At 39.0% G+C, this 26,930-nt stretch overlaps 1 protein-coding gene across 3 annotated transcripts in view; it reads left to right on the top strand.

Annotated features, from left to right (window-relative positions):
• The window catches only part of ZC2HC1A (zinc finger C2HC-type containing 1A), a 60,959-nt gene extending 34,404 nt beyond the window's left edge, over window positions 1–26,555 (top strand). For 2 of the 3 annotated variants that reach the window (XM_073330758.2, XM_073330756.2), the window contains exons 6-10: window positions 1,281–1,377; window positions 2,345–2,453; window positions 14,164–14,283; window positions 19,597–19,707; window positions 20,590–26,555. In XM_073330758.2, coding sequence (XP_073186859.1) covers window positions 1,281–1,377; window positions 2,345–2,453; window positions 14,164–14,283; window positions 19,597–19,707; window positions 20,590–20,776 — 624 coding nt within the window. In that variant the 3' untranslated portion in view covers window positions 20,777–26,555. The remainder of the gene's footprint in view (window positions 1–1,280; window positions 1,378–2,344; window positions 2,454–14,163; window positions 14,284–19,596; window positions 19,708–20,589) is intronic. The other variant, XM_073330759.2, reaches the window with a different exon arrangement.
• Window positions 26,556–26,930: the final 375 nt, after the last annotated feature.

Genomic DNA, 26,930 nt, shown 5'->3' with positions numbered 1-26,930 from the left:
TAGCTGTGGGAGTGAGAAATCCAGAGGCATAGACAAGGGAAAAGTTTGGGTTTTTGGATGAGAGTTAATCAGGTGTGGAGATGCAGGAAGACTTTCCCAGATGATAGGAGTCAGAGAAAAGAAAGCTGTATCATAAATATAGGTGGAGATTATGGGAAATGGCAGAGAAATAGCTCTCCAGACTTCTGCATAAACAAATTACTGAAGGTTCGTGGAAGCATTAGGATGATGAGTACAGAGAGGCAAGGTTTGTAAACTAGGTTGAAACAAGTTCATAGAACATCATAAAAACAAGAAATGCAATTTTAACTGGATTCTGAAACAACTGGGGAGCAAATGAAGGTACTAGACTATGACAGTTATGGTTCTGCTTCATGGGACATATGAGAAGTTGGATAGCAGTATTTTGTATATCCATTGTCTGAATAGCTACTTGAGCAGACTACTGAGATGGAAGTTGCACTTAGTTATTGGGAGGAGATGGAAGACCTACAATAAGATTACATTCAGTGCCCACAGACGCACAGTTAGAAAAGTAACTTACATATACATGGTTGTCTAGATGATGATAGGCAGATTTCTGGACATGAGAGATATAGGAGGAGAAGGAAAATGCTAATGGTCAAGAATGATGTGAGGTTTACAGTACAGGAAGCAAATGGGAGATCGGAGTGTATGTATTATGTCTTGTTCTTTCTATAGTACCTTCACCATAGGGGCTAGGTGCTTTAAGTTCAGAGGGTGAAATACAAAACAAACACAAACTAAAACAGTTAATAAAAAGCTAAATAAAATTAGTTAATCTTGCATTATGTCCTGAAGGTGACTAGGCTCCAAGTCTGTGCAGAAACTGGTCCACCATCCAGCTGTGTGAATGGAGTTTGGAACAAAGAAAAGAGGCTACTTTCCTGAGCACTCTCCTAAGAGAGGAAAATTTTAGTTGTGGCATGATAATATTAGGGGTTATTAAAAGAGATGAGCAGTGGGAGATACTGGGGGGTGGGGAGAGATACAATGGGATACAAGTTAAAAGTTTCTACCAGTTAGAATTGGTTTTTATCTTTTTTACAGTATTTTACATTAAATGGATAGGAAATGTCTTTCAATCCAGTAGAAACAATTTCTTCATCCACTGTTCCAGAAGCAGTGCTGACTGATGATAATTTCAGGAACTGGGGTGGGAAGACAGGCTAACAATCTTTCATGTTACATTTAATTACTTGATTAAACAGCTAAATAATTAATTATGTTGTAGTTGAGTTTTATGTCCATTGTTACAGTACAAGCCAGCTACAGTTAAAAAGGCACCTTCTGCAGGATCAACACCATCCTCATCACGCTTACCACAGCCAACTAATGTTAGCAAAACTGTTGTAGGTATGAACTGGTATTTTGAATTATGCAACTACTTTCTAAATAACTAATTTCAAACTATGAAATCAAGATTGTATAATTTTAGTAGCTGTAGAGTTCTATGAGTGGTGCACACAGAAAAAGACAGGACATAAAAGCTTCTTATGGGGAACTCATAGAACTCAAACAGTAGCACATGAATTAAATGGCGAATGGTGAATTAAATGGCGACTGGCTTTTACTTGCATACTTCTTCCAGTTGCTTTTACTAGTTTTTTGTAATCTCAGGCCTTTGGCTACATTTGTGATGAGCACATATTATGATGATCATTTGTAAAGTTATTTACGCAACAAAAAATCAGTTAAAGTAAAGATTTAGTAAATGTCCTAAAATAGGGATTTCAGTCTCAGTTCATCAAGACGCTTTAGCACATGTGTATCTTTAATCATAGTTCTAGTGAGGTCACTGGGACTGCTTTCATGCTAAATTACACATGTGGTTAAGTACTTTGTTTAACTGGGACCTCTGCGAACTGATCAGATTTGAAGTCAGATTTTTCTTTTAGTTGGTAAATTCTCTAATAAATTTGTACACTGCATATACTACTAAAGAATTAAAAAATATGTATAGTAAAGCAAAGTCTATAAACATTGGGCCCTATTCTAGTCGCAAATAGGCACCTATTATTTATATCTGTGAAATTCATTATTACAGTTATGCAGGCCCTATGCATTATAGAATTTTCTTTAAAATGCAGAACACACCAACCAATGCCCCATATTTTAGAATACAATAGACCTTATTGTCTCAGTGTGCTTCTGTGAATTTTCTAGGTAATGATTAGTACTTTTGCTAATGCCATTATATATTCAGAAATTATTTTTAAGTAGTAGTGTAATGATTCCAAAGTGGGCAGTACATGATATCATACAAGAATACTATTTTTGCATCTAGGAGCAAAATCTAATATTAGCTTCTTTATATCGTAAGGTACACCTACGAGTAAAGTGTTATCTACAGGTGGGCCTTCTGGAAGCAAAATTCAGACCTTATCTCCAGCTCATAAAAATTCAGTGAGCATGACAAGCCCACAAGCAGGGTAAGTCCACATTAATTTTGTAGTTAATGTTTGATTTGTCCCTGATGATAATTTTGAAAATGTTAGTTGTTCACTGTGCTATCGATATAATTTAAACTAATTACTATTCTTTCTATTAATGGTAGAGATGAAATGGGCCAATTTCATCCCTGATTTAACTCTGTTGACTTTTCTGTGTATGAACCAAAGATGAATTTGGCGTGGTATGTTTACATAGCACGCTATGTTTACAGTTTAGGAAGTGGTAAGTTTAAGGGCCATCAAGCTTGACAAATGCCTCCTTGACTATGTAAACAAAAGGATATGATGTTGAGAAGGCTTAGCCCCCTATGGATCAGCTCAGTTCCCAGCCATTTCCATAGCTCCATCCTCCTGACCTACCTCAATCCAGCTTCTCCTCCCCCATTCTGCGGCAGCCTTTCCTAGTTCTTCCCTCCTCCAGCAGCTAGCTTCATGGGCTCACTGTTCCCCAGAGTGCTCCTGTCACAGCCTCATGCAGTTCAAGAAACAGGGTAGGTGTTTTTTTGTGTATGCCTTAAAGGGAAGGATAAGCATGTACTGTGAGGAACATGATGGGGGAAGCATGAAGGGTTGTGTGCAAGAAAGAGATGGGAGGTAAAGACAAAGAGATAAGTAGGCATATAGGAAAGGGTAAGAAAATAAATGAGAATTAGAAAGTTAAAAACAGAAATATTGAAGAGAAGAGGAGAAAGAAATAAGGAAATAGAAGGAGAAAAAGAAAAAGAAAAGGAAGAAATGATGCCGACCTGTAAAGTTAGAAATTGTTGCTTTTATATTATTATTATTTGTATTATCATAGTGCTTAAGAGCCCCAGTCATGGACCAGGACCACATCGTGCTTTGCACTGTAGAAACACAGAACAAAAAGATGGATTCCATCCCAAAGAGCTTACAGTCTAAGAGATAAGACGAGACAGTTGGAGACAGACAGACAGAGGAATACCAAGAAATACTGAGACCATATTGGTCAGCATGATAGGCAGTGGTATCCGCACACTAATGGTCTAACTGTTGCCAAGCTTTTTTTGTAGGCATCATGGAAAAGGAGGGTTTTGAAGGAGGATGGGTAACATGGGAGAAAGCACGAAGTTGCTTCTTTGAAAATTTAACGAGTGGGAAGTGAAGGCTGGTATCATAGACATTTTGATAGTAAATGAGAGATGACATACTCAGAGTAGTTGTCAATGGTTTGCTGTCAAAATGGGAGGGCATATCTAATGGAGTCCTGCAGGATCAGTCCTTGGTCTGGTACTAGTCAATATTTTAATTAATGACTTGGATAATGGAGTGGAGGGTATGCTTATAAAATACTCAGATAACACTAAGTTAGGAAGGATTACAAGCACTTTGGAGGACAGATTAGAATTCAAAAAGACCCTGACAAATTTGAAAATTGGTCTGAATTCAAGATAAAATTCAGTAAAAGACAAGTGTAAAATACTTCACTTAGGAATTAAAAATCAAATGCATAACTACAACATCTGGGAATAACTGGCTAAGTGGTAGTACTGCTGGGGGTTACAGTGGATCACATATTGAATATAAATCAACAATGTGATTCATCTGCAAAAAAGGCTATCATTCTGGGGTGTATTAACAGGAGTGTCATATGAAAACATGGGAGGTTAACTGTCTCACTCTGCTCAATGCTGGCGAGGCCTCAGCTGGAGTACTGTGTCCAGTTCTAGGCACAGTAGTTTAGGAAAGATGTGGACAAATGGGGAGAGCAACAAAAATGATAAAAGGTTTAGGAAATGTGACCTATGAGGAAAGGTTAAAAAAACTGGACATGTTTAGTCTTGAGAAAAGAAGACTGAAGGGCGACCTGATAACAGTTTTTAAATGTGTTAAGGGCTGTTATAAATCAATCAATCAATTGTTCTCCATAGCCACTGAAGGTAGGACAAGAAGTAGTTGGCTTAATCTGCAGCAAGGGAGATTTAAGTTAAATGTTAGGAAAAACTTTCTAACTATAAGGGTAATTAAACCCTGCAACAGGCTTCCAGGGGAGGTTATGGAATCGCCATTATTGGAGGCTTTTAAAAACAGGTTGGACAAACACCTGTCAGGGATGGTCTAGGTTTACTTGGTCCTCCCACAGCGCAGGAAGATGGACTTGATGATGTCTTTAGGTCCCTTCCAACAGTACATTTCTATGATTTTATGAAAATAAGTAGGGTGGTGATAGGCTGTGTAGGGACCAGGAAGTAAAAATAAGTAGCTTATGTCTGATGTGGTGGAGAGAGGATGTCATTGAGGAGATTTATATAGAGGGTTGGCATTATCGAAGCAATGGGTGAGGAGAATCATCTTTGCAGTAGCAATCTGAATGGATGTGAACAACGCAAAGTTAGATTTGTCAGGGTCTGAGAAAAAGGTGTGTGTTTGTAGTGATCAAGAAATGAAATGATGCGAGCCTGATTGAGAGTTTTAGCTGTGTGGATGGATAAGAAAGGCAGTCTCTGAAAGATGTTATGCAGAAAGAATCAAGAAGACTTTGACATAGTGTATATGTGATGACCTAGAGTGAGAGGTCCAAGTCAAAGGTGACACCCAGGTTATGGGTCCGAGTAACATGCAGGAAGTGGTGTTGTCCACAGTGATCGTGAAAGTAGGTAGCGAGGAGGACTTAGGATAGGGGTGGGAATATTGGGAGCTCTGTTTTAGCCAAGTTGAGTTTGAACTGATGGCTAGACATCCATGAGGAGATGTCAAAGAGAGAGAGGCTGAGATTTTAGTTTAGACAGAAGGAGACAAGTCTGAAGTAGAGAAGTAGATCTTTGAGTTTTCAGCATAGATGGTAGTTGAATTTATGTTTGCAGATGAGATTACCCAGAGATAAGATGTAGAGGGAGAAGAGATGGGGACCAAGGACAGAAGTGTGTGGAACCCCCACAGAAAGTTTGACAGTGGATGATGACGATCCTCCGGAGGACTGAAGGAGTAATTAGAGAGATAGAACAAGAACCAGAGTTACAGAAGCCAAATGTGTCAAAAGCAACTGACAGGTCAAGGAGAATGGGGATGGAGTACTGGTTCTGAACTTCAGCTAGGAAAAGGTCATTAGAAACTGTGACTAGAGCAGTTTCAATGGAGTGGAAGGGGTGAATGCCAGATTGGAGAGGGTCTAGCATGGAGGAGAGGAACTCCAGACAAGGATTGAAAACAGTGCACTCAGTGAGCTTAGAGGTGAAAGGGACATGAGGTGGTGGTTAGAAAAGCAAATGTGGTTAAAGTTTCTGTTCTTTTTTTTTTTTAAGAAGGAAAAATTCTACAGCATGTTTGTATTGTGAGGGGAAACAGCCGAATGGGGTTGTGATGGGAGAGAGGGGCAAAATAGTTAAGGGTAGAGAAGAGTGAAGCATGGAAAGAATCAACAGCCATGGAAGAGGTGGGGAGAGAAAGCAGAGAGGAGGGGACTGAGAGCAGACAATGAGCCATCCGTGCTGAAGGACTGGAAGTCATGGAAAGGCTGACTGACAGGACCTGAGAGTAAGGGTTGGTGTGGGAGGAACACTGCTGAAAGAGAGCAGGTGATCAGTTTGGAGAGGGGGAACTCAGCAACAGAGAGCTCAGAGAGAGAGAGAGTGCACCATGGTTGGTAAAAACCAAGCCAAGTGAATGGCCTTCTTGGGGACTGGAAGAGTTGATCCATGGCTGCAGGTGGAATGAAAAGGTAGAGGGAACAGCCATGGGCTTGGGAGGGTGAGGAAATGTACAGCTAAGGGGTCAGGTGGGCCATTAAAATGGAAGTTGAAGTCACTGAGGATGAATGTGGGAGATTGTGAGGAGGAGAGAGAGCCAGGAGTTGAAATTAGGGAGAAAGGCTGAACATAAGAATGGCCATACTGGGTCAGACCAAAGATCCATCTAGCCCAGTTTCCTGTCTTCCGACAATGGCCAATGCCAGGTGCCCCAGAGGGAATGAACAGAACAGGTAATCATCAAGTGATCCATTCTCTGTCGCCCATTCCCAGCTGATGAGAAGGAGTTTGGTGGGTGATAGATGATGGCAGCATAGAGGAAGGAGAGAAGAGGAGCCAGAGAAGTGATGTTCAGAAGAGGAAAACGAGTGGGAAAGGGGGAGGAGGAGAGTGTTGGAAGTGCAGAAATGGGAGAGGAGAAACCCAGTACTCCCTCTCCCCCCTCCCCAGTCTGATCCACATCAGGGAGTGTGTAAAGAGGAGAGGGCAGCTGCAGAGGCAGTACCAGTCAAAGGGATCCAGGCCCCTGTGAGAGCCAGGAGCTGAAAGGAACAAGATATAAAGAGGTGGTGGATAGCTGTGATTATTTTAGAGGTGGAGTGGGCATTCCTGAGAGAGCAAGAAAAGGGGACCAGTGAATGGGGATCAAGGGACCTAAGTGTGAGGTTAGGAATGGTGGAATGAGGGGGTCACACATAGTGCCAGGAATGAGTGTGGGAGATGGAGTGATGGCCAGGGTTGGGGCAAATGTCACCAGAGGTGAGGAGGAGGATGCAGATGTAGGACCTGAATTTGTAGTGGTGGAAGTCAGGAAGGAGTTTGGGATGGAGAGGGGAATAAGAGTAGCCAGAGGTGGTGGGAACTGTAAAGGAGGGTGGGTAACCAGAGAGGGGAGATGGAGCCAGTGTGGCGAGGGAGGAGGAGGATAGATGCTATGATGCAGAAAAGTGGTATGGTGAGTGGCAGATGGACAAGATTACAAAATAGAAACACCCACAGACAGTATGATCTCAGCCTGGCTCTGAGTCCCTCTGTTTGCAATGGTCCTCTGCTATGGGCAGAGCTTTCCAATTATAGGCTCTCTTGGTGATGAGGGAACAGGTCCAGGCAGTGATAGAGTGGCTATGATGGCTCCTGACTCAGAACTAAGCCCAAGCTGTCTGTCAAGAGGTCCCCTGCTGTGGGCAGAGCTCCCCAGTCAGTCTCTATTGGTAAGGTGACCAGTTGTCCCAATTTTATAGGGACAGTCCTGATATTTGGGGCTTTTTTTTTATATGGGCTCCTATTACCCCCTACCCCCGTACTGATTTTTCACACTTGCTATCTGGTCACCCTGTCTATTGGTGACGAGGGGGTAGGTCTGACTCTTCCCTCTTTAGAATTCCCAGTTGAACTAATTTCCCAGTTCATTTGCTCACTGAGCATGTTTCCTTCAATCTGTCTCTGCTTTAGGAAATGTAATAGGGAAAGGAAGAAAATAAAGGAAAACATCTTCCATTTCCTCTTCTGATACTTAGGGCTTGTCTATACTTATGGCTAGATCTGCACTGTTGCGACTGATTCAGCGGTGTCGATTTAGTGGGTCTGGTGAAGACCATCTAAAGCAATGGCAGAGCATTCTCCCATCGACTCCTGTACTCCAGCTCCCCATGAAGAGTAAAGTGAGTTGGCGAGAGAGTGTCTCCCGTCGATACACCGCATTGACCTAAGTTACGTAAACTTCAGTTACATTACCGTAACATTGGTTGACTTACAGCTATAGTAAAAAGAAAAGGAGTACTTGTGGCACCTTAGAGCCTAACCAATTTATTTGAGCATAAGCTTTTGTGAGCTACTGCTCACTTCAGTAGCTCACGAAAGCTTATGCTCAAATAAATTGGTTAGTCTCTAAGGTGCCACAAGTACTCCTTTTCTTTTTGCGAATACAGACTAACGTGGCTGCTATTCTGAAACCTTTCAGCTATAGTGTAGACCAGCCCCCAGAAATTAAAGAACACCTGTATGGCCACTTCAGATGAGTGCTTTAAGCAGCATCTTACATATGGCTTGGAGCAAACTTTATTTAGAGAATTGCATAACTGACTAGACATTATTTTCAAGCAGTGAAATGAATTTTTATCTAAAGACAACGTTTTTAAAGCAGAGCAATTTAAAACTTGCACAAATATGCAGTGGTATTCCTTCCAATTTACGATTCCTTCAGTTTTTAAAACTTTTAAATATAATTTTCAGAAATGTTATTTAGCCTGTGGCTTTCCTGTTGGCTCCCTGTTTTTCTGCTCCCTCCATAATCTTTCCAACTGTGGTGTGGATAATTCCAGTTTAAAGTTCATGCTTCTAAATAGTTGTAAGTTCTAAAAGCACATCTGTACTGGCTGGTCTGCATAGAGGATAACAGCCTACTACTGCTACCAGTTATTCTGTTAGTTTAAGAGGTGGAAGTCTGTTCTCTGAATCTAGAAGTCACAAACCTACTGATGACCCTTATGGATGTCAATAAGATGTTCCTAGATGAACTTTGTTTTTACAGAATTTTTTTTAAACTTAAATTACATTGGAAAAATACTACATTAAAAGATCATTATTAAGGTTTATAAAATCAAGCACTCAGAAGTTAGGGAATGCTAGAATTAAGGTTGCCTTTATTTGGCCCACTTATGTGGACTCTTTAATTACATAATGACATACTGTTTTTTTTCCCCACAGTCCCCTGCCTCATTCAGTACATGGTATAGACCTGATTTGGGCATAAACCAGGGTTATACAATGAAGGAGACTTCACTGTAGGACCCCTGCTTCATTTGTTGCAAAGGAAGGTGTGTAGGGAGTGGGGTAGGGAATGGCAGGAAGAGAAAGGATGTCCTCATGGTTGAGGCAGTTGAATGCCCCTGCTGAGAACTTGATTCTATCTGTGCCTCTGCTAAATAGTTCCTGTGTGATGCTGGGCAAGTCACTGAAAACAAATTTTTCACAGCTGGCCACTGATACTGTGTCCCTCATTTTCTGGGTGCCCAACTTGAGATCCTACAGATGGATTTGCAGAAGTGCTAAAGTACCCATAGCAGCAGATGAAGTCAATAGCAGCTGTGCTTTGAAAATATAAAGGGCTATAAAAGTGTTCCGTTCTCTGAAAAATCAGGCCCTAGGCATCTCAAGTTGGACACCCAAAGTTAATGGACACCTTTGAAAATTTTGGCCTTAATCTCTGTAACTGTTTCGTATCTGTAAAATGAGAAAAATGTAGCTCTTTCTATGTAATATCCACATAAATCAGAACAGAGTATAATGAGAGGAAGTCTAATGATCAACATTCTGAAAGGGTAAATTAAAATAAAGTTTCTATCAAGATGAAACATTTTTTCATATGAAAACATTTATTATTTAAAATACAACTAAATTGCATCGAGAAATATAGAAGAATAAATTCCTTTTAAAAATACAAATGGAGCTTTAAGACCTTCAAAAATTACCTTCATAAAGCCAAAGCATAAGAGTTTATTCTCTTATTTACTTTGTTATGGATTAGTAGTTTAAACAGTAAAAGAATGTTACATACCTTACCTTTAATTTTACTGTACTGCTCTGTGCTTTCATTATACCATACAAGATAAACAAGTTCAGGCATAGTTAGTACTAGGATGACAGACCTCCAAGTAACATGCTGCAGGAAGTGTCATTTTTTCCTCTGAGTCAATACTGAACCAATTTATTGAGCATGGAGTTGTGGGACAGTGTGCTGTTGGAAGTAGTATATTTCAAGTGAAACATAAAACGAAGGTCTCGATCACTTTTAGGCATTAAAAGGGTCCACACAGTTTTCAGGAAAATAAGCAGATGAACCCCAATGTCCTGGCCATATTCCAACTTGAATAATTGTATTCACTCTAACTAAATCATGCCTGAATTTTCAACTAAATACAGTGTTCTTCACGTCCTATGATAAACTGTGGAATAGTGCTTCTGTATATTATTAAACAACCATTTCTGTATTAGATAAAGTGGTCCTATACCTGTTACAAAGATGTTGTGAGGCTTAATTGATTCACAATATTAAAGTGCTTTGAGGTCCTCAGATGAAAGATACAGAAATGCAATGTATTATTTGTAGTCCAGACAATATGTCTCTCACTACTAGAATTACAGTAGGTATGTTGTGTGGTAGGGGGAAGGGAGCGCAGATAAGATATTTGTGCACAGATAGCTAAAATTAGAAGAATCTACTAGCAGTTAAAAGTAAAACGCATAAGGATGCAGCTTTACCCTTGCCCTCTAGGTGGCATTCCTTCACTGCTGCATGAGACTTGTTAAAAAGAATTGCTATTCAGATAAGGCAATTAACCACAACTGTTTTAAAGGTGATTTCAAAAATGCACTGTTGCTTTTAAACAATTCTGTAATAAGAAAATTCTGTAGCTCCATTTTATGTTGTAATTCTAAACAGCAGAGTAAAAAAACGTGTTTAGAGGCAAAATGGCATCCTTTAAAAATTGGAAGTCAGATCCTACTGAGGATAATAGGAAGCATAAATGCTGGCAAGTCAAATGTAAAAATATAATAAGGAAGGCCAGGAAAGAATTTGGAAGAGCAACTAGCTAAAAACAAAAAACTAACAGCGATTACTTTTAAATATATCAGAAGCAGGAAGCCTACCAAACAGTCAGTGAGACTACTGGACAACTGAGGTGCTAAAGGAACACTCTGGGAAGACAGGGCCACTGCAGAGAAGCCAGATAAATTCTTTGCATTGGTCTTCACAGCTGAGGATTTAGGGGAGACCCCCCCAATACCCAACCCATTGTTTTTTAGGAGGAGGAACTGTCCCAGATTGAGATGTCAGTAGAGGAGGTTTTGGCACACATTAATAAATTACACAGCAGTAAGTCACTAGGACCAGATGGTATTCAACCAAGAGTTCTGAAGAACTCAAATATGAAACTGCAGAACTACTAACTGTGGTATGGAACCTACTACTTAAATCAGTTTCTGTAGCAGATTGGGGGAAGGGATAGCTCAATGGTTGACTGGATTTGTGAACTGGGGTTGGAAAATGAAATGGTGATAGGATTAAAGTTTATTATGTCCATTGAATTAGAGCTGGGTGGTGGGAAACGGTTTTCCCATCCCATGAGAATTTTTGAGACTTCAAATATTTTTCCCATCCCAAATCAGGACAAAAGGTTAAAATCTCAGTAATAGCCATGAACCAACCCTCTCCTCCCCCCATTTCTGATCCAGTTAGTAGAAACATCTCATTTAGATAATTTTGAAACATTTAATGTTGATTTCAATCTTTTTTTTTTTAATTTTTTTTTTACTATACATTCACTTATATTTTGAAACCAAAATGTGTTTCTGCCTAAGAAATGAAAGTTTTTCATTTAGAAAATGTCCAAACAGGACATTTCAACAACTTGAAAATTTTTTCCAAATATTTTTCAGATTGGGAAATTCTTCAAATTGATCCTTTCCGGCAAAGGGTTTCACTTTTGTCAAATTGGCATTTGCTGACCAAAAAAGTGTTATCAAAAATATCTGATTAGCTCTAATTAGCATTTCCATTTTATAATGGTAAAAGGCAGGTCTGTTGGAGGTCATGCCTGATGTTGGCAATAATGCTGTCTGTTGTGGCTAAAGTTTACTGTATGCAGATTCTGAAGACCTATCCAATCCTAGAAATGTCTTCACAAGCAGTTCTGCCACAATCTTTTTAAAATCCCTTTGTTTCTGCCAGCTATTTTAGTTAGTCTTTAAAATACATTCATACACAATTCTTACACAGCTTTAATTCTCTATTGAGGACTGCTTAAACGCATATACGTCCTGATCAGTTCCACACCTAGAAACATCATCTTTCTGACTGTGCTGACCTCAAATTCCTACCAACAAAGTAAACGACTCAATTAGCTTGGATTTTTAAGGTCAGCTATATTGCCATGGCAACTGTATTTCATATTGTTGATCATGTTATTTATTGTATAGCCGTTTCTGCTGACGCTCCATTGAGGTAATGTGAGTTTCAAGAGCTGTGCAAAGCCTTACTGCATTTCTGTAGTATCTTGCAAACCGCATGAATTCAGCATCTTTAAGATGACGATACTGTAGAAATGATTGAAGTATAATATTCGTGTTAGAGAGATATACAAGGTAAATAACTAATTTTCATGGGTTATTAAAAGCCAGAGCAAAGCTGAGGGAATGTTGATGAATTACAAGGCTATGAAGCCAATACTAAAATTACATTTCAATGCCATGAACTTTATTTTTAAAAATCTTACGGAGTTTGCTGAATCAGTTTTGGCACATAACAAAAATAAAGTTCTCCTTCCCTCTCCCCCATGAGATTTTGGAAATTAAGTGCTTTTGCCTTCTCAGACTTTCCAGTGACATAACTTTGAGGGCAGGGCTTATTATAGACAGAGAATGTAGCAACTTCTGTACAAAGAGGTTATTTTCAGTTTTTATTTTTCCCCATGTCTTTTTCTTCTAACTTCTAACTGAAGTTTCAGAAATATGTTCTCTGACCAGGAATGGCTTTTTGTTTTTTTTTAAATTTGGGCATAAAACCTTCAACCATTTTTGAGAATAAAGTGGTGGTGATGGGGGAACACACTTTTTCATTGATTTTTTTTTTAAAGCATGACTCTTTGAATAGTCCTAGAACATTGTGGCAGATGATAGCAACTTTAAATTTTGCAGGGACATATTTCCTGTGAGTCAGATGAGCCTTTCACTGATCTGGTGAAAACTGATTATGGTTTGTCAAAGATATAAAAGTTTTGCAATGCAATCTCTTAACATTCTAACAAGATTCTATTCGTTCTGGGAATGCATGCATAGTTTAAGAGAGTAAGTAATACCTGTTTTCTCAGGGTTAGTTCTCCTCTAAATCTGACTATTTGAATCTCTAACACTTTGGATGGAAGGCAGGAGACCTTATTTCTCTTGGGATGATGGGCTCCAGGTTTGCATGACACTGAGAGGAAGAATAGAAGGCATATTGCATTGTTTTAGAGTCATGCTCGGGAACTTCTGGAAAGGGAGAGGGAGAACAGACCACTTCTCCCTTTACAGGTAATCTTTGACTGGAAGAAGATAGCATTTTTCTCATCCCTTCCCACCATCTTATCCAAGGGTTTGTCTACACAGATGTTTAGTTCACGGCAAGCTGGAGTGTGAATCTACCCCGCAATAGTCAGCTGCATACTAACTGTCGTGCACTAACAGTTCTTTGGAGTGCTTTGATCTACTCCTGTTTCAAAGCAATGTAGATCAAAGCACGCTAAGGAACTGTTTGTGCATGGCAGCAGGGTCCACATAGATAGATAGTGAGCAGCTGGTGAGTATGGGATAGATTCATGCTCCAGTTTGCCACAAATTAAATGTTTGGGTAGACAAGCCCTCAGTTAAGTTTGTATGAGTTCTGCCTATGAGCTCTCTGGTCTGCTTCATTGCCATGATGAATTTTACTTTATAATGATACAGTGTACCCAGTTTATTGTGAAATTGTCAATCATTAAATAACATCATTTGAGATAACCTAATTTTAATAATCTGCATGACTGTTGGAGACAGACTAGTCCTAATAAACTCTGATACTTGTGAAGCAAGTGCCTTTTGGAAGACCAGGATTGTAAATGACTTATATCTTTTTACTATATGTTCCATTCTGTGCCTCCGATGAAGTGGGCTGTAGCCCATGAAAGCTTATACGCTAATAAATTTGTTATTCTCTAAGGTGCCACAAGTACTCCTGTTCTTTTTGCAGATACAGACTAACACAGCTGCTACTCTGAAACCTGAAGTTAATGTGTTCACTAAAAGTTTGAAGTCTGACTGTCCCAGATAAGAATAATTCAATTTCAAAAGTCAGAGTTCTGATGAGGAAGATAAATGTTTAATTGTGACTACTTGTTTGAAATACTTGCAATAATATAAATAGCAAACTAGCCAACTCCTTATGGGTACACCTTTATATATTTTAATAGTAAGACGGACAAGTTAGGCCCACCACTGCGAACTGGAAGAGATGTGCAAAGGTTGTATGACAGTGATACAAAAACAGACAGTACCATCAAAAGACCAAATGAGTTGTTGCCCATTAACAAGTAAGTATTGCAAATCAGTGTGGTTTATCTATTTTTCAGATATGTTCCCCAAAAAGTGTTGGAATATTAAAAGCATTTTGTGCCTTTTAAAATATGCAAAGCTTCCTAATGAAGTTGTTACCTGATGACATTGTAACAGACTTACTGTCCCCTTTTTTTGTGTCACTGTGAATGTCTTGATAGACCAAAATCAGTGTCTTGTGGGAAGGAGGAAATTAATCTGTAACACATTATGGCTTGTACAACTTTCATATTGGATATAATGTTTTATGATAGGACAGAAAACACAATATAATGCTTGCAACTGAAAACATTTCCCACTGCCATATCTTCCTTCGTTGACTCCAGTTTATTATATATATTTATACTCTTATTTCATGTTTACAGTGCTGGTATAAAGCAGCTATATAGCAAGCGTTTAAACATATAGAACAATTTAAAAAAACAACACAACCATAGGCATATCACATAGATAAGTCATTACAATAAGATAGCTTATTGGTTGCATTTAACTTTCAATAGCTATTAAAAGCCGACACATATACCATTGCTTCAACATGGTAGAGAAATATTCTATATTTCATATATCTTTTGAATAGAAAATAGATGCAGTGTCCTAGATACCACTTTCAGGTAGCTGGGCAAATGCTGATTTTTAAATGGCAAGCACTTTATCTGTAATATTTTAAGGTAAATTGCTAAGGAAGAGTTAGTTACAAATGGTGACATGTTGGGAAAATACCCAAGAAATGAATATGACTTATTAAGGGGATGCTTTCAAATAATAAAAACAATTTTCCTACATTAATTGTTCTCAGATGCTGTTTTAATTTTTAAAAATGTAAACTAAAACATTTCCAGAAGACTATTTAGACTAAAATATTCAGACTTGAGTGCCTAAAGTTAGGTACCAATAGGAAAAAAACGGTGGCCTTTTTTCCTAAGATGCACTGCATCTGCATCTTCTATTGGCTTCAGTTGGAGCTGGTAGAGTGCTCAGCACCTCTGGAAACCAGGACACTTTTTAAAAAAAATTTATTTAGATGCCTAATATTAAGCATGCAAGTTTGAAAAATCAGGTGCTAGTAGTTTGCAGAGTGAACATACTTGCATGAACATGCCTTGTAGCAACAAAGAGGATGTGACCTGGAAGAGAACTACTGGTGTGAAAGGTATGGACTTTTTGGCAGTCCCAGGAGTCCTACCACTGACACAAATTTTTGACCTACACATGTACCCTTGTAGTCATAGGATAATCAACTGTTCTTACTGGAGAGCTTCTTTTGAGAGCTTGGCATCTAGACAAACTGCTACTATAAGAGTTTTTATTGTCCTACTGTGAATATTCCAACCATGTGTAGAAATATCACTGTTGTGATTGTGTCCATTCAGCTACCCAAGCAGATCATGTAATTTAAAGAAACTGTGGTGGCGAAAGTGGGCTCCATCAATTCTAAACTCCTAGTGCACTGGCTATAATCCAGGTTGCCCAACAGTTCCCATTATAAGCCCCCTGTTTTCAGTTACTTATAGCTTTTGCCAAAGTTCAACCATTTGGGCTGAAATGTTCCATTAGAGGTGTCTGCCTCAGGCTGCACTTTTTTTGTTTAATTTCAGCAAAAACTGTTCAGCTATTTCAGAGAATGAGGTTAGAGAAAATCACATTTTGCCCTTTTAAAAATTTTTTGCAACCTTTTCTTAGAAAAACTCCACTGCCTCCATACTTTGGAACAGAGACTGGAAATTTGGCAAGGGGTGGCCTTTGTGATACTGATGTGCTTTTGGACAGCCCTATTAAAAATCTGCCCAAATTTGACCAAGTTAGAAGGTTTTGAAAAAAAATCACAATTTGCACATGCTCCGTGCAGAATTGTTTAAGAGCAAAAATCTCCAAAGATTCCATCCTCACTGACCAACTGACTCCACTTGGATTGGGAGCTGTGGGGTGGAGGGGAGATTAGAACTGGTTGGAAGAGAGGTTGAGACTGGGGACTGGGTGTAGGGAACTGGTTGAGGTTGAATAAGGAGGCTTGGAAGGTATGAGAATACTGGTACTAGCTGAACAAGGACACTGGGAGCCACTGAGGGAGACAGCTGGGGACTGGGAGCCAATTAGCTGGCCTGGGATGGGTGCGGAGCAGCAAGATTGGATGATGTGCTGGGTGGAAAACGGACTGGCTGGACCAGGAGAACGAGGGTGTAGGGGAATTGGGAAAGGGGAGACAAAACTGACAAGGAGCTAGGTTGTAAGGGGGAAACCTTGGCCTGGCTGGACAAAGAGAGTGGGTAGACAGGATGAGTGGTCTGGGGAAGGAGACTAGGACTGGGACCAGTAGTCATGAGGAGGAAAGATACAAACTGGATGAGGAGCCAGGAAAGGAGAACTGAGACTAACTAGGCAAGGAGGGGATGGATCTAGGACTGGCTGTGCAAGGAGACTGAAACTGGGATAAAAAGCCTGAATGGAGAGTGGGAATGAGTGGGCAAAGAAAACAGGACTGGGACAAGGAGCTGGGGGAGGTAGAAACAGGACTATGAAAGGTTGGAGGGTATAGGACAGAAGAGGATAAACTTGGGGGAAATGGGCAGAATAGTCTACTCATTAGAGCAGAGAGGTCTATGCAGTGGATCTACAGATTCTAACCCTGTTGATGAACAATGTGGGTGTCAGTATGATGCCGCCTGATGAAATTTCATTTTCCAGTTTGCTGTTTTAAATTGTGCACAAAAAATACATTAAAAGACATTATTGAGGTTGCAAAGTCAAGGACTCAAAAGTTAGGAAATGCCAGAATTAAGGTTACCTTTGTAATTTTAATTTGCCCCCCTTGTGCATATGCATTAGTATGCAGTCTTTAATTATATGATGGAATACTATTTTTTTCCACAGGACCCTGACCTCATTCAGTTCACAGGAAAGACCTGCTATGGGGATGAATCAGGGTTGCATGTTAAAGGAGGCTGTGATCTATAGGATGTTGAGGAAGTAGAAGATGCTTACTATTTGTAGTACTGGGGCAAGCGGGTATAGGCCTGCCCAAAACTAAAGGCCTGGGCTACAGCTGATTTCTGCGGACAACAACTGAAAGAAACAGGATTCAGAGTGAGGTCAAAGATTAAAATGAGAGAGCCAGAGGGAACACAAAGCAGAGAACCCCAGACAGCGCCCTCTGCTCCTCAAAGGCATCCAGAGTAGAAGGTGTGTAGTGAATGAGGCAGGGGATAGCAGGATGAGAAAGGAGGGTCTTATCATCGAGACAGTTAAATGTTGCCCTGGAGAACTGGATTGTATCCTTGCCTTTGCCACAGAGTTCCTATGTGATGCTGGGCAAGTCATGTAAGCCAGACTTTTTGCAGGTGATCACTAATTGTGTGTTCATCATTTTCTGACTTCACAACCCGTGTCTTGATTTTAAAAAGTGCTGAGCACTCACTGCTGCAGCTGAAGTCCATGAAAACTGTGCTTTGAACAATCAGGTCCTAGGTGTCTCAAATTGGGCACCCAAAATTAGGGGATATTGATTACCTTAATGTCTCTGTGAATCAAGTTCCTTATCTGTAAAATGGGGATAATAATTCCTTGTCATCTCAGAGGTGTGGTGTGGAAATATATTCTTTAGTGTTTATGAAGCACTTGTACTATAATGATGAGTGCTGTAGACAAGTCCACAAAGACATTAATAATTCTGTATTCAGAGCAGGATTTGAATAGTGGGCAGTAAATGAGGCCTGTGGTCACACATTGAATGATAAATAGTTGCTCATAAATTCATCACTCATGCACTGAATGAGGCAGGGATCCTGTAGGAAAAAACAGTATGTGATCATGTAATTAAAGACTGTATAATAATGCACATGCACAAGGAGACTGAATTAAGGTTGCCCAGGCAAACAATTCTGGCATTTCCAAAATTTTGAATGCTTGACTTTGCAACCTTAATAATGTACTTTTAACTAACTTTTTGAGTGTAATTTGCACTTATATTGTGGCTTTTTGATTCCACGATGCTTTTATAAAGTAATCCTGATAATACTGTTGGTAAGTAGGTAGGAAAACAGCCCATCCTACAGACAGGAGCACTAAAGGAGAAAGTTTGTGACCAGCCTGCTGTCACAAACTCAATCTGTGAGCTGGGGCAAATTACTCTTTGGCGTAAGTGGGTGGCATACTTGTGTGCTTAATTATTAGACCACTCCCCTCATTTTGGGTTTTTCACAGCAGTGTTCAGGCCACTGGGTCCAAATCGCAGGGGTCAAGAATCCTGCCTTAACCTGCCCTTGGCTATTACTGATGAAGGTAAATTTTTTAAAAAAATAAATACATTCTTCAACATACTCTCCAGTGTGTGGTAAATTTTTGGAACAAGATAACAGAACTTATTTTTAATCACTGGTAGTGAAGGGTGCTTCCGCCTCCCTGTTCCTCTTGATGGTGGCAATGCTACTCAGGAATAACACCCTTCCTATCTGTACTGAGGAATAGCGCAGCTTGTCAGTGCTCTCATGTTCCTCCACTTCTTCAAAGTGAGCAACTGTCTGGAGATTTGAATAGGACAGAGCAATCCTTTAGCTGGGTATCACCGCCCAACTTCCCTTCTTCTGTGTGGGGATTCTTGAGAGAGCTTCTGCCTCTGTGTTGCTGCACTATTGAACTGAGGATTTGACAAGCCATAAAAGATGGGTGCTGCTACCCTGTTGGGTGAAAGTTATTCCCCCATCCCCACGCTTAGGTTGAAGAGGCTGGACCAAGAGGGCATCACTGTCCTTCCTAAGCAGGGGAGTAACAGCCACCTCCAATGGCTGCTGTGGCTGGGTTCAGTATTATGGGAATGAGAAGGCAGTGGCCATGGCTCACCTAAGAATGAATGTGAAGGGGTGCAAGGCATCCATCTGCCTAAAGATTCTTCCACCTCTTAGTTAGGCCACCAGTTAGTTGCTTTTCACTCTTCTAGCAGTCCTAACAGAGCCATAAAATCACTTTTAGCCTGGGAGCAAAGAGGTGGAAATATTCTATACTGTGAGCAATCAATAGAGAGTGCATTTGCTTTATTCTAGTGTGATACAGAATGAAAGATTGGGAGTATGAGTGAAATGCTTCTTCACCATTGGCCAAAAGAGTGCAGTGTTACCATCACTGGTCCAGGTTTTGGCACTCTGTGGTCTTCCGACCTTCCTAATCTTGCTATGGCTCTTCACTCTGTCATTGGTAGGGTTAACGAGGTTCTGCTGTTTTCCCAAAGTATTGGCAATGTTGTGCCCGGGTGGTTTGTTGAAACTGTTTGTTTAATTCACTGAATATCTACTCTCTTCCAGAGGCACTGTGAAAACTCGAATATCAACCCCTCCAAGTATGGCAAAAAACACGGGCACAGGCGCTCTAGCAAACAAAAGGAAAATCTATAATGCAGAAAGTTACTCAAGCAGGTAGTTTTTAACTTCATAATCTTGTAAGTACAGTAAATAGAAACATTTTAGGGGGGTACTCTCTACAGGAAATGATGGGAAGAGTCGTACACAGACAGTTATGGGAACCTCTGAATTCAATATTCTTTGGTAGATTTAACAATTTTAGTGTGCTTTGACTGTAGGTTCGGCATATTTAGTGCTGTAGCTTAGTGTGAAAGTAAAATTTCACCCATCCAAGTGTGTAAGGCTGAGCATTAGGAGTTTCAGTACACTTGTGAAAAGGTTATGAGAGAATGGGGTGGCTCTTTCAACCTAAATTTAAGTCAATTACTGCTAACTGAAGAAGAGAAAATAGGGAGTTTATAGTTCTAACGCCACACGATCTGAGGGTGATACAGTGGGTGTTATTTTCTGAGGTTCTCAGTGCCATACATTTCCTCTGAAGTTAAGTGGAGTTGTGCATGCTTATGCCTCTGAAAACTAGGCAGGAAGTCTGTCTCTAAAAAAAAATACAGTACTAATATTTCTTTGACTATATACTTTCATTTGTTAAAGATATATTTAGGGTTACTTTCCAACAAAACCTTTGATAGGTCAGTGATAGAATTTCTAGTTAGATTAACTTGTGACTTGAATGTTTCTTCCTGCTTCTAGGATTCTGGTGTTAGTTTCCTTTAGCATCTCTCTTTTTGTTTCAAAGTAGGGAGCACTTTGGAAAGGGTGCACAATATGATATTTCAAGTAGGTAGGCTGATTATCCCTTTTATGGCACAAACTTTAAAGTATACATTTGTCAGTTATTAAAAAATAGTAATTCTTTGTAAAGGATTAGAATGGGTACTTATACCAAGCTGCACTGTATTAAATTATATTATGAACATTTGTTATTTGAATTTTCAGGTCTGATGGTAAAATTGGGTATGATAGTGGAGACTACTCATCCTCAGTCAATGGAGGAAGCACAAAAAGCAGTGATGAAAATTCACCTGTACAGTTATCAAAATTTTGCCATGAATGTGGAACCAGGTACCCGGTGGAATGGGCAAAGTTCTGCTGTGAATGTGGAATTCGAAGAATGGTTGTATGAATGCATTCTTAAAAGCAAAGAAAGCAAGCAAACAAAAAACAAAAAAACCCAGAGCTTCAGTTGCATATTGCGGCATGGAATGCTGGAGCACTCCTTCCTGTTAGATTTCATGCTGCAAACATGCTTGAAGTACCATGCTGTAGTAATTTACTGAGTGCAATCCTTTTGGTTACATAGTTATTTATATATAAATATATATACTGTATATAAAAATAACAGGTACCTAAAACTGTGCCGTTCAAGGACATTCTAATCTCTGTTGGAAAATATTTTAAGCTAAGTAGAAATGTGTTTGGTAATTTAGCAGATAGAAATGGATCTTTTTGTAGAACCCTGGTATGTAAAATATTCTAGCTATGAAACATTTGGGCTAAAAAATGCTTCTGAGAAGGAATCAGATATACTTATGGGACACTAACTAAGGAACTGTCTTTTAAGGAAGTATGAAAACTGCATGAGTAGCTCCTATAACTTTCTAATTAAATTGTTAAAGATTGTCTTTGGTTAAAGAGATTAAAGCATACTATTCCAATGAGCTTCCATGGTTATTTTCTGGGACTGCTTCTAAAATATTTGTTAAAGCAAATGGACTGAAGTCCTGTGTGAAAGTATTGTTCACCTCTGTAAAGAGTAATAGGGTTTGAATAAGAACCAATGAAGGTTATTACATATTTACAGCCAGCAGTGTGGGACCAGGCCTTTTTTTAAAAAAAGCCATGTTTTCCCAATGATGTACTTTCCTTTTCACAACTGTGCACACGAGTCTTATCCAACAGCTCCCATCTCTCCTTCCAGAGATGTCTGCAAGTTCCTGCTCCCTTCACTTCCCTCCTCTTTCTCCAGAAGGAAAGACAAAATAATTTACTCCAAAAATTTTTTAAAAAGTTTCTTGGATATGTATTGAGATTTTCTAGTGGATGGCTTTAATAGATGATTATCGTAGATGATGAAAATAATTTGTACATCAATTTTTTAAACAGTCCTTATAATGTGTCTTACATGATAGAGGTCCATATAGTTATATGAAACTGGTACTGTAAGTTTTGATAGAAGTCATCACTTCCCTTATTCTGATCCCGTGCAATAGGCAAAGCCATATGTTTTATGGAGCAATTATGCTTCATGGGATAGTATGTGAATATTTAATTATTCTGTCTGCAATTACTACGTTTTCTTGGGCTGTGTACTGCAGCCATTGAAGTCAATAGCAAAACTCACATTGACTTCCAGGGGAGCAGGATCAGACACCTTAGCTGTTTAACTTTTGTAATATGGTAACCAGAAGGGCAGTTTAAATAACCAGGCAAAAGCTGAGTTTCTTAGTTTGTGTCTGAATTTAAATGTTTCTGTTATGTGGCGTTTGCTTTGAAGTATTTTAAACTATTTTGGTTTCCCAGGGAAAAACAATCCGAAGGAATCTAATTGTGCCTTTCCCAAATTAACTGTGCTGTCTTGTCCAAAATTGTTACTTTTAATTCATTGCTGCCACTAGTATAGCACGTGTATGATTTATATTAAGGTGGTATATTGAAGCTTTTTGCCACATATGGTATGACATTGCAATATTTTCAGTTGATGTAATCCAAAAGTACTATTCATATTTTTGGAGAATACAGATAATGGGGCCAATTACAAACAAAATGTAGTTGATATCCATTTTGTGGATACCTTTCTCTGATTTTTGTGGATATCTTTAGGGACTTGATGCTGTCATTTTGTGGGCCCTAAACTATTATTGCTATTTTAGGATGACCAAGTTCAGTGGTACAGAATTGTTTTGTAATCTTTCTGAGAAATTAGGTGCTTCTAGGAATTGTCCCTTTACCTGGTGTATTGACATCGTTTCTAATTCTACAATATGGCCACTGAGCTGCCCGTGTTTAGTGTGTAAGAGTGGATAACTATTAAATGTGATGTTGTATAATAGGTAGACTTGATGGACTTTAACTGAATTTGGGTGCTAGAAATCAAGGTGTATAGAATGGCCTTTTGGCAGTTTCATATATACACATGGGAATTACAATTCTGCATCCCTTGTGGACGTAAACCCCAAGGGAAAATCTGCTCCAGAATCACATTAGGGTGTCCATTGTCCTGTGGGCCTTCTACTGTAGTGTGAAGTGCCCAAGGGATGTAAGAATGAGCCAAATATGGGTTCAGCCAAGGGACACTGAAGGTTCATAAGCCCAATATCTGATCTATTTAGTTTCTGTTCTTATATCTGTTGGCAAATTAAATGTTATCCGTTTTAAAAAAAATAAATAAATGGTAGCAGCCCAGCACTCATCATGAGCAAACCTGTAATAACAGCAATATGTTCGTAAAATATAAAGGGAAAGTTTAGTAAGGAAACAGAATAGTTTCAAGCTTATGAGGATTTTATTGTGAATAATGAGAGGAGTGAAGGAATTATCTACAGAATTATGAACGTCTGTGCTTTGAAACCATAAATGCCAGGTTTCCCAATTCAGTGCATACAATATGTGGATTTATATTCACTACTCTTTGAGCTGTTGTGTAATGCAGTGCTTCAAAGTCAGGTGTTAGAAAATTATCCTAGAGTTATGCACCATTTATTTTCTTTTAATTGAAATTTTGTGTGTATTATTCTAAAGTTTAATTCAGCATTACAATTTAGTAAATTTAAACCTAGATTATTGACAAAATGTAACATTTAATAATGTGCACGTTTGAATCTTCTATAATAAAGACATGAAAACACTAACATAAAATTTGATTATCCAGTTTGTTACTGCTTACTGAGGCTATATTCAGTATGTTCAGGTTTGTTTATCAAAATGTTTTTATTATCTAATGTATCTAGTGCTATCTACAGAGGACTGCATTGCACACTGTAACAGCACAGACTGCTGCCTTTCCATCCAAATGTTTGTTAGCAAACAAAAACGGAACGGTTTTCATAATACTCATTGCAGATGCTGTTTAAATGGAATATGAAACACATAAGGAGCATAATTAAGTATCATATAAAAAGCAAGAAATAAGCATGTTGATTGAAGGAAGATTAGGGAAGATCTTGAAAGCTCAGTGTACATCTCTCCAAGGATATGTATAAGCATATGTTCTGTGTGAACTCTTCAAAAGTTATTATCCAAAATTAAATTAATAAAGCTAAGCTTATCATTTTTAATTAAAGTGGGCAGAACACCAGAGGAGGATTATGAACCCCAAAACTGATGAATAACAACACGCACTAACTGCACATTTTAAAAATCTCTGAATAAGTTGTGTTGGTGTAATTACATGGTTACAGTATTACTTTCGCCTCCAGGACCTTGACAACTTTTACTATCCACCATATATATTGCGCTATAAGTTCTCTTGCAAAGGTTCTCTCATTCTGTAGGAGGGAGTCAGTGGAGGGTTCTTGCATGAAGAGCCAGCTCTGAGATGAAGGTTAATGGTAGGTTCCACAGTTGCCAACTTTCACACGGTAAATAAGCACCCTGACTTTCACAATAAGCCTACAATCAAGCTAATCCCATTTCAGAACAGGGCCAAAATAAGCCAATCCCTAAGAAACCCAATACTCTATGTGACTAGATCCCCCCAAGCCTGCAGTCTAGGACTGTGGTGGGCCCGCTGTGCAGCTCTGATTCTTTCCCCCCTTTACACCTGCTTGCCCCTGCTTGGCGGGAGCTGATCAAGAAAAAGAAGCAACAAGCCAAAAAGCAACTCACAAGCCAATGAAGCCAAAAACAAGCCTAATTTCTGGGGTTTTTTCACGGGTTTGGCCTGCGAGCCATCTTCCCTGTCCTGAAGGTTTTGAGTGCTGCCTCTTTTTAGGATTTAGACCATCAGCACCTAGAACTAGGGCCATGAAAAACGTTTCTGTGCCCCAGAAAGCAGACACTGGACTTAGTGTCTTGCCTTCCCCTCTGCCTCTCCATTCCCCGTTTCCTTTTATGTTATCACTCTCCCCCATTCTATCTCACATTTTTCATTAAAAATTGAACTTTTTGGCAGAGGTTTTTAAAGGGATTTGGACTCCCCATTACATTTCCCTTGGTGGATTTGAAAATCTCGATCTTTAAGGTTTGTTGCCCAGTAATGAGACCTAGCTTGATGTTAGGAGCTCTCCATGGTGCTCTGGCACTGAATCTGCTCCTACAATGCATCTGATTATTACAGCGAGTGAGGGAAACAGAGTGCTGACTGCAAAGTGCACTTCAGCAATAGCCCCAATGTTAGAACATCATGGAGTGTGTCTGTTACTGAGAGGAAGTGGCTCAGTGTTGTGATGGTGTAGTGGTGGGCAGGGAGGAATAGGTAAAAACTATTTTTTCCTGATGGAGATAGCAGAACAGTATCTCTCTGCTGTAGCTTAAATGCTGTGTGCTGGCATCCCAAATGGCTAGTCTACTGAACATGAAATCAAATAATAATGTCTGAATGCTATAAAAATCCACTAGAAATGTTAGTTATTAGTCACATTTATTCCTCATACCGTACAGAATCAAATACTCCTGGAAGAAGCTTTCGTTACTGGAAAAACTGTGTTCCTAGAAAAGGGGCTATTTTACTACTTTAATTTTATTGTTTTAGCTAAGCAGTGAAACTTAAATGGGAACAAGGTTTTGTGCTTGCAACTGTGTGTCAAACACTGAAAATAAATTTACATGAAATGATGGTTAATGAAATTGAGTGAATTTTATTTGCTTGCCCAAAAAAGAATTACTTGTTTGGGGTGAGTGAGTGAGTAGAATTTTTCAGGGCTTATTTATTATTAATCTGTGGGTATGTATCTTTTAAATTCAAAACATAATGGAGTACAGAGTTTGATAAGCACATTTGATTTAAAACCAGATTAGCCTGTGGGGTGTTGGTTTCTTTTTAACCCAGTAGTAAGGTTAAATCATGGCCTCACTTTATCCAGGTCTTACAAATAATATTTGGTAAGAAATTATTTGCAGTGTTTAGTAAGTTAGCACTCACTCAGCTCCTTGAGACTTTCTTCCTAGATGTACAGTGCACAATATGAGGTACACTGGTACATATTTCCAGATGATTTTTTTTTAAATTGTTTACACATATTAAGGGGCAAACATGTTACCATGCTCATGGGCACTAAATAGAACCATTGAATATGTCACAAGCAATTGAAAAATTTAGATTTTCCCTTTACAGATATGAACATTCTTCATTTGATTATATACTAATTGAAAAGTATTTTTCCCCATGTAAATAATAGCCCTTGAGACTTAATCAGATGTATTTTGAAGTTTCATTCAGTTCAAAACCACTAATGCAAATGTAGTTATAGAATAACAGCGGTCTATGCACCATTTCTGGCGTGGGCTTTTGGCAAAAGTAGTGTGGGATTTGCACCTGATCCAGTGCTGAGCACTTAACAGTTGCTCTGGCGTCCAGTGGAATTTGTGTGTGCTTGTCCTTCAAGCACTGTCTCTGTGGGTGTCTCTTATATGCATCTTCATAAGCCAAAGCACCCATTTATTTATTTTTATACCAATGTTTCACCTATTTTATAGAAATGGTTCATTATTGTATCTGATATTCTTAGAGTTGTCATTACTACATCTGTTATTGTTTATGCCTGGCACTTTAATGCACTGAATACTCTCACATTTGTCACTATCAAGAGTCCTATTTCTATCAAATGGTTTGAGTTTCTTGATCACTTATTTGCTATGTGAAGTTTGAATTCTCAAGTGTCAATTCCATTTTAATTTGCAAATGTAATTTGTAAATAGCTCACCCTATACAATCTTGCCACTTGTTAACAATAAAGCAGATATGCTGGATAAAACTGTATGTTCTCTTTTATGTTTCTGTATTGTCAAGTGTAAGTTGTCTCAAAAGTAGCCTAGTATTGTTTTGTTTTAGTACTGAGTTTGAATCATATAAATAATTTGAATTCCCAAGGTCCACAGGAAATACACTTACACTTGGGCCATGTGTAATGCTTGCTCCTAACATGTGGGCCATCTACTGTCTTCTCATGTGAGTTGAGAGACAGCTGAAACACTGCAAGTAAAACTTTCAAAAGCATGTACATTAATTTTATTGAGAGTGAGGCTCCGAGGTGTCTCAATCCATTTTGAAAATGGGACTTACGCTCCTAAATCACTAAGAACTTCTGAAAATTGTATCCTGAATTTTAATTAGTGTTTGT

This window comes from Lepidochelys kempii, chromosome 2 (assembly GCF_965140285.1).
Source record: "Lepidochelys kempii isolate rLepKem1 chromosome 2, rLepKem1.hap1, whole genome shotgun sequence".
Lineage (NCBI taxonomy): Eukaryota > Metazoa > Chordata > Testudines > Cheloniidae > Lepidochelys > Lepidochelys kempii.
The sequence above is the reverse complement of the archived record's forward strand: the minus strand, read 5'-3'. Positions and strand labels throughout refer to the sequence as shown.